General features: G+C 32.6%; 3 protein-coding genes across 4 annotated transcripts; all 3 read right to left on the reverse strand.

Annotated features, from left to right (window-relative positions):
* Window positions 1–218: 218 nt before the first annotated feature.
* LOC120342813 (PMS1 protein homolog 1-like) lies at window positions 219–9,515 on the reverse strand. Of its 2 annotated transcripts, XM_078110676.1 has the most exons (16): window positions 9,383–9,515; window positions 8,866–8,995; window positions 8,289–8,425; window positions 7,688–7,789; window positions 6,834–6,998; window positions 6,122–6,272; window positions 5,464–5,621; window positions 4,948–5,110; window positions 4,696–4,806; window positions 3,776–3,943; window positions 3,256–3,359; window positions 2,530–2,850; window positions 2,115–2,257; window positions 1,705–1,898; window positions 1,138–1,295; window positions 219–480 (listed from the first exon to the last, which is right to left on the reverse strand). In XM_078110676.1, the coding sequence occupies exons 1-16, from the start codon at window positions 9,428–9,430 to the stop codon at window positions 319–321; spliced, it is 2,415 nt and encodes an 804-aa protein (XP_077966802.1). In that variant the 5' UTR covers window positions 9,431–9,515; the 3' UTR covers window positions 219–318. The 2 variants fall into 2 exon arrangements, with proteins under 2 accessions (XP_077966802.1, XP_077966803.1); XM_078110677.1 differs by lacking the exons at window positions 8,866–8,995; window positions 9,383–9,515 and having other exon boundaries at window positions 6,834–6,991; window positions 8,289–8,415.
* On the reverse strand, window positions 9,467–10,180 carry LOC120342823 (protein FAM136A-like). The gene has a single exon (XM_039411810.2). It carries the CDS (start codon window positions 10,175–10,177, stop codon window positions 9,764–9,766), a length of 414 nt encoding a protein of 137 aa, XP_039267744.1. The 5' UTR covers window positions 10,178–10,180; the 3' UTR covers window positions 9,467–9,763.
* Window positions 10,181–10,202: 22 nt separating this feature from the next.
* Window positions 10,203–12,026, reverse strand: LOC120342811 (protein Abitram-like). Its single transcript, XM_078110678.1, has one exon. The coding sequence runs from the start codon at window positions 11,876–11,878 to the stop codon at window positions 11,045–11,047; it is 834 nt and encodes a 277-aa protein (XP_077966804.1). The 5' UTR covers window positions 11,879–12,026; the 3' UTR covers window positions 10,203–11,044.
* Between the last annotated feature and the right edge of the window lie 332 nt (window positions 12,027–12,358).

Below are 12,358 nucleotides of genomic sequence, written 5' to 3' on the forward strand. Positions count from 1 at the left end.
TTTTCTGCGCCCCATTGTTTATTCATTTTACGGCAGCAATAAGTTTTTCTTTTCTGCGCCCCATTCGCTCGATTCGACTTTTTTTTCCGAGCTATATTTTGCGAAAGCAATAAGTTTTTCATATCTGCGGACCAATCGTCCATACATTTCTTTTCTTCAATCTCAAAAAATATTTTTATTGTAAAGTTTAAAAAACAGCAATAACATTAGAAAATACGAAAATGTTGATCCATTTTAATCAAGATACCAACTAAAGATCAACGAAATACTGATGGAAGAACAATTTCCCGCCAAATACATTCAACTAGCAAACTAAAATTATAGATGATTAGGTAAAGTGAAAAGTTCTTGAAAAATCGGTTTTCCATGAAAACAATTCCACATTGAGTAATCTTTAGAAAAATGTCTTTTTAAATCTTCCAAGCTCTCTAGAACTGCTGAGTGGATGGGGAGAGAATGTGACATTCGCACCGCTTCGCCCTGGAAGTGCAAGCACATTATAATATGTATAGAAATTCTTTGTCCTGAATATAAAAAATGTGATACAACTGCCCAATCTAATGGATGATCACAGCCTTTGGTGTAGGTAGCAGTAGAGGTTGGTAACCGGTATCTCAATTGTTCCCAAAAATATCTGTGGTACTTGACAAGAAAAATTTCAGAATCTATGAATCATCCAAATTATGTATCCACATTGTTAAAGACAGTCACCAGTAGAAATATTTCACATGCTTCAGACTGTCATTAATTGCCATATTGAAGTACCGAATATAGATATAGAAAAAAATTCTGACACCATTCTTATAAATAGACGCAGAGGTGGGATTCAGGCGGTTTGCGCGAAGCCCCCTTTTTTTAGTTCAGCATGGTTTTCTGAAATAAGAGCACCCGCTGATAGCGAGTTTGTGCCAAAGAGAACCTATTCTTATTGAATCCCTCCACTGGTTGAAAATTTTTAGTACAAGTCAAGTGATCAAGCTCTAACCACCCATAACCACATACGGTTTTACGATCAGTCTCAGGAAACCAAAAAGGTTGCAGTCAGTCGGAACCTCCGGTAGTTGTCACCTCCATATGATGGTCCAAATTGACAGTGTATAAAATAGAATTAATCCATAACTCAATTAAATTTTGCACCTGCAAATACTGAACAGCTTTAAAAGGTCTAGTCTCGTGGAGTGATACTTCTTCAGATGCCGCAAGTTTCCTCAAAATGTTTTTCAATTCATCAACTTTATAATATGGAATTGCATTGGACATTTCACAAATACGTAGCATTTTTGTCCCATCGCACTCTGTGCAAAAAAAGCACTTGTTATCTACAACATCAATAAATCTTTCCATCCATATATGATAATTTGAGATGAATATTAATGAGATTATTTAATTACCCAAACCAGGGTTTGCCAGTTCAAATTCCAAACTTTGTTAACTTTTTAGCAAAAAAGGTGGCGCAAGTATATAATTATTGTAATGATTCAGATAGTTATGCTAAGTAAAACTAATGAATTATCCATATTTGAGTTGCTTTTTTGATCTTAACGTGTAAGTGTATACATATATTGTGAACAAAGATATACAGCATTTTTTTTAAGGTATAAAGCATTCTTAATAGAAATGGGTACAACACAAACATATATAGAAGTTACTTATTGATATTGAGCACGTGAGAGGAAAAATGAACTCATACTAAAGAATAACCACCTTCAAAAATTTTCATCTTGAATCCATTTTTATAAATTCTTTCATCAATGCATTCAATATCTGGATTTAATAAATCAGGGGTTGAAAATTTAAGTCTTTCAAATCCTGCCATCTCCTCTTTTGTGAGGGAAGAGAGTGGTAGAAGTATAGGATGAGAAAGTTCTTTCATTTGTAATGTATGGTTCTCCATGAGGCTGCAAGAGAAATTGTTGCAAATTGTACATTGCATTGTGAGGAGGAGTGTTGGCTAATATTTGCTTGCTATTGCAGATAATCACTCTAATAAACTATAGATGAGGAACATACTTCAAATTTGCCTGCGGAAATGCAAAAATAATAATCTAATAGAAAGTAAAAAATAGTAAAAAAAATTTGAGCGAAACAAAATTCTGTTTGATGCTTTGCCGTACCTCCAAAATACTTTCGATTCTTGTAATCTTAGTAGATTGACCAGCAGTAATTTATGATTTATATTGTTCAACAAAACTCCTGCTTTTACATCTTTTAAAGTTCCAATTGATGAGTATGGACTTCGTTCTGCAAATTTGTAATCCTGAAATTTTGCAAAAATAGTTTATTTGCAATTGGTTTATGGAAATAAACAATTAGCACAATTTACATTTGCTAGGTTAATGTTCGTCATTGGGTTAAATAAAAGTCGAGCCCAATCTCAATCGAAAGCATAATAAATGAGATACATTATAAGTTAATCAGTAAGATTCTTGTCATACCAAGCAGATATTGGCGATCCGCATATAAGTGGACTCATTCGAAGCAAGGTATAGCCTATAGAACTTGATGAAAAAGGTATGCTTTCAAACAAACCTCTTTGAATGACAAATTCTCTTTCATTTCCGAGAAATCATATTTCAAATTGATTTCCTGTCCTTCCAGATATCGTAATTCTTCATCACCAGTGCAATTTGACATTTTAGGATTTTTGCTTCCAATATCTGAAGCCCACTCTGTTATTAGCGATGCATTTCGTATGTCGTCAGTAATTTTATCAGGTGCTTTCCTTTTTCTTGATGGTGTTATGATAGGACTAGGGTTTGTTTTTTGATATGAACTTCTTAAAGGTGATGGTGTTGACGTGAATGCTTTGAATCCACTCATGTTCAAATTAGACTGTTTCATCTTTATAGGCTAAAAATGAAGCATTTGATCAATAGAATATTATGAAGTGGTCACACATTTGCTCTAGTCTAAGATCTTTTACAGCAGTTTGTTATATGGAAATACATTAACATTATATATTTTTCAGATTCCTCACACAGTAATGATGGCAGGCAAGCTTAGTTTAAACAATCAGTTCGAATGACTTAAATCAGCGATCTCCAACTAGCAGCAATATGTTTTGGTGCAGAGACATTTGGACATCAATATGTTATAGGAGTAAAATAATATAATAAATTTCGATGCAAAAAATTAACCGTAATATAATGTTTTCCACGTATGTAATTGTAATATTGATGTGTAAATGTGATATTGATTTTAAACGAGTTTATAAAAAATAAAAAACAAAGTTAGTAAAAAACAGCACAAAACCACCTTTTCTTGGGTTTCAATTGGCACAGTTGTTTCATCTAGCTCGCTGCATGACGAAGTATTATTGAACAGATTTGAAACTTCACAGATTGGTTTTGAAGAAATATCTGAAAATTAATAAATATTTTATTGCTAGATTCACAGTTATTGAAGTTAACGAACATTATCTATGCTTCTGCATCATTTAATTACTGGTTAAGTATTTTAATACCGAACTTGCGCTCAAAATCTTAATTAACCTAGATCTCTATGTCATCCCAAATTCTTTAAATTTTTGCGCGTATTGAGCCACCACATGGCATTACATCAGGCCAGTCTGCCAAGTGTCATCTTTCCAACGAATCCAGAAGCTTCACCAGTATCAATGTGAATTTACTAGGTGGTGGGACTAAATTTGTAATTTGGATTTGAAGCTATCCATCTTTGTTTCCTATGCATGAGGATAGCTCTCTTGTTTATATGTTTGACAAAGTTAGTCTCAAATACCATTTAAAGGTAAGAATGTAATGTACAATAAACATACCAAGTTTATCATTGCCATTATTTTTGTTGCTCATGGCTTGTTTACCGTGAGTTCCAGCTAACACTCTGACAGGTTGAATTGTTGAACCATCATCATCTACAACAGCATGTCCTTTACTCCAGTCCGATGCAATAGGACTTTCAGAAATAGGATTCGACCTATCAGAACCTGATATTATAAGAAACAGAATGGAGAGCCATTCAATGAAGGGCATTTAAGGAAAGATATGGCATTTTTGGCTGGATTTTGACCGACAATTCATTTACTTCGTGCTCTTGGCAGCAGGAAACTTTTTAAATGCAAATGATTTAAATCATGGATTTCTAAAAATGAAATGAATATCACAATCGATTTAAAAATAAATTTATTTGATAATTTAAGATTCTTGATCTGGAGAATGATTTAGAACAGGGGCAGGCAAATTACGACCCACTTGTTTCTGCTGAATTCAGCACTATAGTTTGTATGAATATAAGTTACGCTGGAAATATCGATGAAAACAACGTCATAAGGACCCTGATTGTTACATTGTGCTTCTTATTACTATAAAAAAGTTAGCCTATCTGTTGCCCTAGCTTTTGTAAATAAATCGTTTTCATTCATAATTTTTCATATCGAGTTTTCAGCCTCCGGCCCAGTAACCACGTCTATTACCCGTAACTGGCCAATCCAGAAAAGTAATTGCCCATCCCTGAAAAAATCTAACAGGATGACCATAAAAACTACAAATAGAAGAGAATCAATCAAATGACTGTTTATCATGACTAAACAGCATTGTTCTTTGCTCAACAGGCAACAATTCAGAATTTATACCGTAATGAGAAAAAATATTATGTAAAATGTTCATTAGAGTAGATTATACAGTTTTGGCCATCCCTGATTTAAAATACTCTGTTAGATAATCTCAGCTAAAAACTTACAGGCCGATGTATTTTGCAGATGAGAATTTGAGATTAGAGGAGAATCGTCATCAGTTTTTCCCATTTGTTTGATATTGTGATCAGTGTGTTCTTGAATACTAATTTCAGCATCTAAATTATTCAAATTGATAACTTCAAATGCTTGTTATGGTTATGCAGAAAGTGATGAAAATGGAATAGGCCTATTGATATCTACTGCAATGCCAAAAAAATAGCAAACACAGACGAAGTCAATAATTCTTTTATTAATACCTTCAACAAGATTTTCTTTCTCATCGTCTTTATCATTTATTATGATTGTTGCGTAGGCCTCAGATAACATATTATCTATTGCTTTCATCACTAATTCCTTATCACTGATAAGAACTCGCCATTTATCTGATTCAACGTTTGAATCCACTCTGTCCAAGGGAATCTATAAAAAAAAAATAAACCTTGTTTTCGTTGAATTTCTCTTTTTATAATTTCAAAAGTTGAAGGAAGTCTATATTATCTGACAATTAGATGTCAAACAGTCATAATAATGAACTTTTAATGATAGTATTTTATATCTGAATTCTTCCTAAAATTTCATATTTACTACATATAATATCATCAAATTCATATGTATTTGAATACTTGATTATTTTGGACATACCCAGCTCCAACTATAACGGTTATATAAACAAAGCAGTATCACAACTATTAAAACTAGGAGTGCCTTTTTGTCAAACTTGAAGAAAATAACACAAATTATTCAATTTGAACCTCTGGAGTAAGAGGACATACCTCAATGCTAAGAAAGAAAACTGGCCATTTCATTGGACTGCTTGATGAATCTGCTCCAGTGTGTTGTTTAATAATTTTTTCAATCTCCTTGTCGCGAATCGGTCGATTGTTGACATAAATGAAACAACGATCATTTGATTTTCTGTAATGTCTCGTTACTGGAAATAAGACGAAAATTAATCTAATGTAACATATGGTGTAACGCGGGTACGCTTGGGTAATATAACTCAGCAATTAGAAAGCTAGCAAGGACAGGAAAATGTATTTTATCACCCGCAAATTTCGCCCTAATCTGAGATGCTTTTTGAAAATTCAGATGTCAGATTGTCTTTTTCTTTGTAAGATTGCACCATCACATTATCCAAGAAACAAAAATGTATTGCAACAAAAAATTACAAAAGAACTATACATAAATACATATGTAGACTTTTGAGTCCTACCATATGCATGAATTCTTGTAAATTAGTATACAGTTTTCAGGTCTTAGATATGGATGGAGGTTTTAGTCATTCATTAGGATGAGAAGCACACAATAAGTATTCCAGCATTCTGTGTAGATTTGTATACAAAATGCTTTAAGCACCAAGTCCTTGAAACTTTTCTTTCATGATCTAATTTTTAACTTGAAATATAATTGTGTGACTCTATTGGCACTGACCTGATGAGGTAGGAATATAAGCTGTAAGTTGAATGCTATTTACTTCATTATTATGATCCACTCTGGTCATTTGTGCAACAACATTTGAACCAATAACATTTTCCAAAGTACTCTGTAGATCTTTACAATTCGGTTTTTGCCAAACCATACACTAGAAAAATATGAACTTTAGTTTCAATGTTAAAATTACTGTACAGTATCTCATCATTATCTAAGGGGAAAAATTTTTATATTTCGACCTGATCACATAATTGAGCAGGCCTACATATAAAAAGCTGACATTTTGAAGGATAAAGAAATGTGAAATGCCGATTTTTAATTTTCTTGTGGCAAATAAATATTTCAGAAATTTGAATTATCCAATGAATATTGGCATTAGTGACACAAAATAATATATCAATAATCAATAAATTCAGAAATAAATTGAGTCAGATTCATAATATTAGACTCCCACAGAGTTGGAAGTCAAAGTGACATTCTAGAGGTGAATTTTTTTTTTATTCACTCGTTTTGATTTGTAATTGATTTTAAAACTTTCCTTGGTGATTATTAAAAAATCACTGAGGCAAGGTTTCTATATCAAATTTCGATAATCAAAATTTTCTTCAACCTGGCTTGAACTTCAAATGGCTCAGATTTCGGGAGGATCTTAATTTTCTCTCACTCCCTAGCCATGCCTAAAACTACTCACTCCTTCCTATATGCTTCCCACCTTATTATGCATGAAACTAAATCGCTTTTGAGGATGTATTAAAGCAAATGACATTAAAATATCTTCAGTATTCTTCAATATTTGCTTCCTTTTACTCGGTGTTTGATAAACTTGACATCTCACTGGCATATTTGCAAACAGATTGTTGGCTGTGATGGCTGTTCCCTTAATGAAAAAATCTGGTTAAATAGTGATATTGGATTTCACTTGCAGTTATTAACATAATCGAGAGATCATTATAATTCAACCAGTCGGTTCTCCCGTAGTGTGTGTACCAGGTTAGGGTTAGGATATAATTTTATTCTGATTTTCTTATTTTAGTTCTATTACGAGTTTGAGACTGTCTGTGTCAGCCAAGTGAATATATCCCCTGCCATAGGTTTCAGTCCCTTTACACAACTTGATGAGCATTGAAGCATTGGACATTAATATTATTAATAGGACGATAGGTTCTTAAATTTGGCATGTTTATATTGATGTTGCAATCACGGCTGGACTGGTATTTTCAGCCAAAAAAGAATTTTTGATTCTTCGAATGTCAGAATTTCTGACTTCTTATGGTGGTAATCAAAGTAAAATGCTCTGAACAGACGATTGAAAAAGGCTTGCAAACGAAAAAATTTTGTGGACAAAATTTGATTTTCACAGATTTTGGGCGCCGGAGTAGAAATTTCCATCAACCTGTAACATGTGTCAAACTTGTAAAGACTCAAGAGTCTTGCGTCTCTTTTTAAGCAGCCCAGAGTTTAGAGTATACACCAGACTTATCATCATTAGTGTTAAAGTTTCGCATAAAACTTACAACTCCACATTCCTGAATGGATGGCCAACCTAAAAATATTCCAGTATCTTACCTGTACAAGATGGCATGGTTTACTTGCTGTTATGCATCCTTTATGATTGAGAGAATATTTTGTACTGTAAGAATCATTCTTTGTACGAGTTGTAATGAAAACCTAGGATACATAATAACAAAAACACAAATAAAACAAATACCTGTAAATGGGTTGCTCCAGAATTAGACAGAGTGAAATATTTTCAAATATTACACTCCATAAAGATAGATTATGCATTTAAATCATGATATATTCTAAATATTACTCCGTTGTATACTTGAATGTCAAATAATCGACATAGTATCTAAAATAGTAGTGAATTTTATCTAAATTTTTTGGCTTTGTCACTAACTAACTCTAATATAATTTTCTTTATGAATGTGTGAATTAAATTTTACATTTAGCACAGACGTTTCCTGTACCACATCCAATTCGTTAGAGAAACTTCCAAATTATAATTCATGATTTTACTCATAGCATACAAAATGAACTGCTTTAAATCTCCAGTCAATAGCCATTTACTAGTGATAATGCATTATTTCAAATTTACATAGTTTCAGAAGTACTTCAGCATTTTAGTGATTACTCGTAAGAGTCGTTACTAGCAAAATTTCAATACCTCTGCAACATCACAAAGTGAACTCAAAGCTTCTCCTCTGAATCCATAACTTTCAAGATGATTTAAATCTTCCTTGCATGATATTTTTGAAGTATAATGTCTTTGTGCCACATATTCTACGTCTGATTGCTTAATGCCTGAAAATATATTAATAAATACCTTCGTAAATTAGTGTTTAACATTGGTCTTATAACTTGTTTGTTGCAGGTGCAATATGATTCTTATGTAAACATATACTAATACCATATTCATTATGAATTTATTTATGAATAAGCATGTATACAGAAATTTGGTTGAGCATATGTTGTAAGTTTGAATCTTTCAAGAGACCATCAGATTGTTTCTCTTCATGTAATTGCACGATATTATCATATCTACTAGTCAATTGTAATCGTGGTGCGAAGTATTGTAAAACAAGCATTATGAGAGTAAACTCATCTACGGATTTTGAACAGAATTCCTTGACACTTTATTAGGCAAGACCATTACATATTTATGTGCTAAAATAACAGAAAGATCGAAATATTAAAATGCCATTGATGTTAATGAATCTATAAAGTAAGCAAAAAACACATACCATATCCATTATCTCGAACTTCAATTTTTGATAATCCATAATTTTCAAATTTTACTTCAACTGAAGTAGCACCAGCATCAAGTGAGTTTTCTACAAGTTCTTTCACAACGTTTTCAACTTTTGTTATCACCTGTTGAAACAATTTTTTTTTCATCCAATATAACAGATCTTTTCTCATAAACTAATGTAATACTTAGTTCAGCAATAAAATAAAAACTTCAATCAAACCTAACATAAATAAATTTTGCTCAATCAACCGTGGCACGTGCTGACTCAGAAGTGAAGAAAATTCATTGCTGAGTAAGGATATGGGCAGTTGTTGAAATTCCAAGAGCTATAATGATATATATTTGGGGCAATGCTTTGTTGTACTCTTATACATACTGGTACTTATAAGTGATCATTTATATGGAGCCTTGTCAGGACTGGAAATAAAAATTTATCACACGAAAGTTCAAGTTGAAAATTTCTCATTGTCAACCAGATGCTAACAATTCATTATTTTTATCAAATTTACCTGCAGGCTGCTGATAATTCTCGCTGTATCAGATGACAGTTTATTCATGATTCAGATTGATAGTATACATAAGGAAATTACATTCTGTGGAAACAAGTACAAGAATTTTTCAATTGCCTGAATGTACTTCAACAATGATTCTGCAGCGAATCACGGTCTGTATTAACATACAATACATCAAGAGCAGCAAATTTTTCCTAATTAAAATTCAGAAAACTTCTCAAAATATTCAAAAATAGTGAAAAAATTTGATTTATGCCAATATTTATTAAATTTAAGGAAGTATTCAGTTTAATTGTGCCGCTGAATGGTAGGTTGAGCTTTGAAATACTCCAATTGACTTACAAAACTGTCATACAATTCATTCTATTTATCAAAAAACTATTTAGGTAAAACATCAATAAGTCTCTTTTTAATTCCAGGCAAAAGTTTTAAATGTTCTTCTGCACATTTATATAAACAAGATTCAAATTTTTCTTTGGCAGCCGTTTCTCCTAACGCAGATACCTGGTCTTGCGCAACATCTTGGCAAGCCATCATACAGCGCTGTATCCTGTTCTGAAATCTTTCAAGTTCTTGCTTAACATTGTTTTGCATTTCTGCTAGTGGTCGTTGACAGGTTTCAATGCACCTTTGTACCTCTTCTGCACTTGCAGATGTGTTGTCACAACAATTTGCTCCGCAAAGATACGCCTTTTTCTGATATTTTCTGACGTAGTCCCTCTCTATGTCACGCTGCATTTGACTTGCTCCTTTGTCAATTTCTGATAATTTATTTTGTACCTTTTGATCCATGTTGGTGTTATAATAAATAAATTCACTAGAAGAAGCACAAAATGAATGTGAATGAAAATTGAGTTATGACATGTGATCAGGGATAGCGAGGATTGAATACACAATTCTGAATATATTCAAAAATTGTATTTTGAAATATATTATAAAATGGTTTAGGTTCATCAAAGGTTGTGAAATCAATGTACCTATATCAGTGAGTGTGAAAGCAGAAAATGCAGAATATTTTGAAATCGGGAATTTTAATATAAAAATATTTGGTTGATTTTTTCCAATGGATTCAAACATTTAATTCCTCTTGTACATTCATGCATATGATACCCGCCCAGAAATGAGAATATGGTATTTTTGCAAAACCCCAAAGAAAATCACATAATCGAAGCCGTGGACAACACCTTTCCCATAAAAAAATAAAATGGAGGGAGAATGTACTCATATTACAGTATATAATTAACAAGATAATGAAAAGATACATTCACAAAAATGTGATAATAAAAACACAATGAAGGACTTTTTTCCTCTTTCTATACCTAAATTTTACTGGATAAGCAAGTTTGTTTCCATTTTCCTAGCCAAGTGAGATGAAACACGCAAAAGAAAATAATTGCTAAAAAAATGAAAATATATAAAAATGGAAGAAGTTGAAATTAAGAAATATAAACAAAATCAAATAACACAATAATTCAGAGATAATCGTAAATCTAATTTTAAAGTAATTATGTTACCTTATCAAAAAGATGTTGAAAGTTCATACTCACTACATAAGTGAAAATTACTCAAATCGATGTTTCAAACTATGCATAATTTTGATTTGATTCAAAACCCCTTCGACTTACTCTTAAACAGGGACATTCTGAAGAGAGAATTTTTTCATAATTCATTTTTAATTTTTTTCAAATATTCTTCATATTGGGATTCACTCAAAAGATTATTAGTCAAACGTTCTCTCTCTTGTAACTTTATCATGACGACAGCAATATAGCCATTCGTTTCAGGTTTTTCTTTCAAAAGTTCAGGATATTTCAGCAAGTTTTCATTAACTTCGATTAAATTACCACGAATCCCACTGTGCACTGTATATTTTTCTCCATCACTTAAAGTTACAATACAGAGAGGACTTTCTGGATTTAACCATTGTGCTCCTCGTTTACGTTTTCCAGAAACTTTATTATTTGATCGATCACATTTCAATGTGACCTTGAAACTAACTTCTGATATAGTTTTGTCGGGTGAAAATGCAGGATGACTAGGAGCGAGCGTTACGAGGCATATTTTATTCGAATGCCATAGTATTCTCACATCATTTCGGGTAGTTTTAAAGTCTTCGTAGTTTAAAGTCCCACTCGGTAAATTAACTTTGTAAAGTCGTGTAAAATATCGATCAACAACAGATGGGAATGGTGATTCCTCCAGATCAGAATCATTTTGAACTTTATTAACAGCAATCACAGTATCTTCTCTTTTATCTTCTTTATCATTAGCAAAAGATATCAGAGAATCATTTTTATCTGGAGAAAGATTATTCTTATCAGTTTTTATTTCAAGCTCGGTATCGACCACACCCATATTTTGCCCATCATGGGTTTCTTTACTAACCTTCCCCTGAGAAGGAGATGCGCATTCACTCATTTTATTTTTGTTCTCAAGAATCTGAACATTTCTTTCTACTTTGCTGGCATTTTCTGATACTTCTGTAGTATCCATGACAAATTTATTCAAAGTTTTCAATGTACAGATGTAAAATACCGTGAGCTCCAATTAAATTTGACGTAAAAAACGGTCTGTCAGCTCGTTCAGTCGTTAGATATCCCGATATCGTGCAACTTCTATCACTTTTCCTCTTTGAGATCTTTGTATCCAAGACTTTCCAGTGGCTCTTTTTTCATTAAATTTTTCTCCATACGACAATTGAGATAATCTTTAGCTTCTATTCGACAGGCGCTATTGTCTTGTTTATTCCGTTTTAAACAGTTTAGAAACTGGTCTTTAAAAATCACACATTCGCCGAAATGATCAAGTGGAAACGCGCCTTTCATAGGCGGCACGGGCTTGAAAGTTTGTTGGAAAGGGCCCGCTGACATGACAACTTCCGATACGGAATCGCGGAAATTATTCTCCAGTAAGCTAAAGAACAACAGCGACTAAGGAATGTGATCTAGAAAAAATGGACAAAAACTCCAATTG

This window comes from Styela clava, chromosome 3 (genome assembly GCF_964204865.1).
Source record: "Styela clava chromosome 3, kaStyClav1.hap1.2, whole genome shotgun sequence".
Taxonomy (NCBI): domain Eukaryota; kingdom Metazoa; phylum Chordata; class Ascidiacea; order Stolidobranchia; family Styelidae; genus Styela; species Styela clava.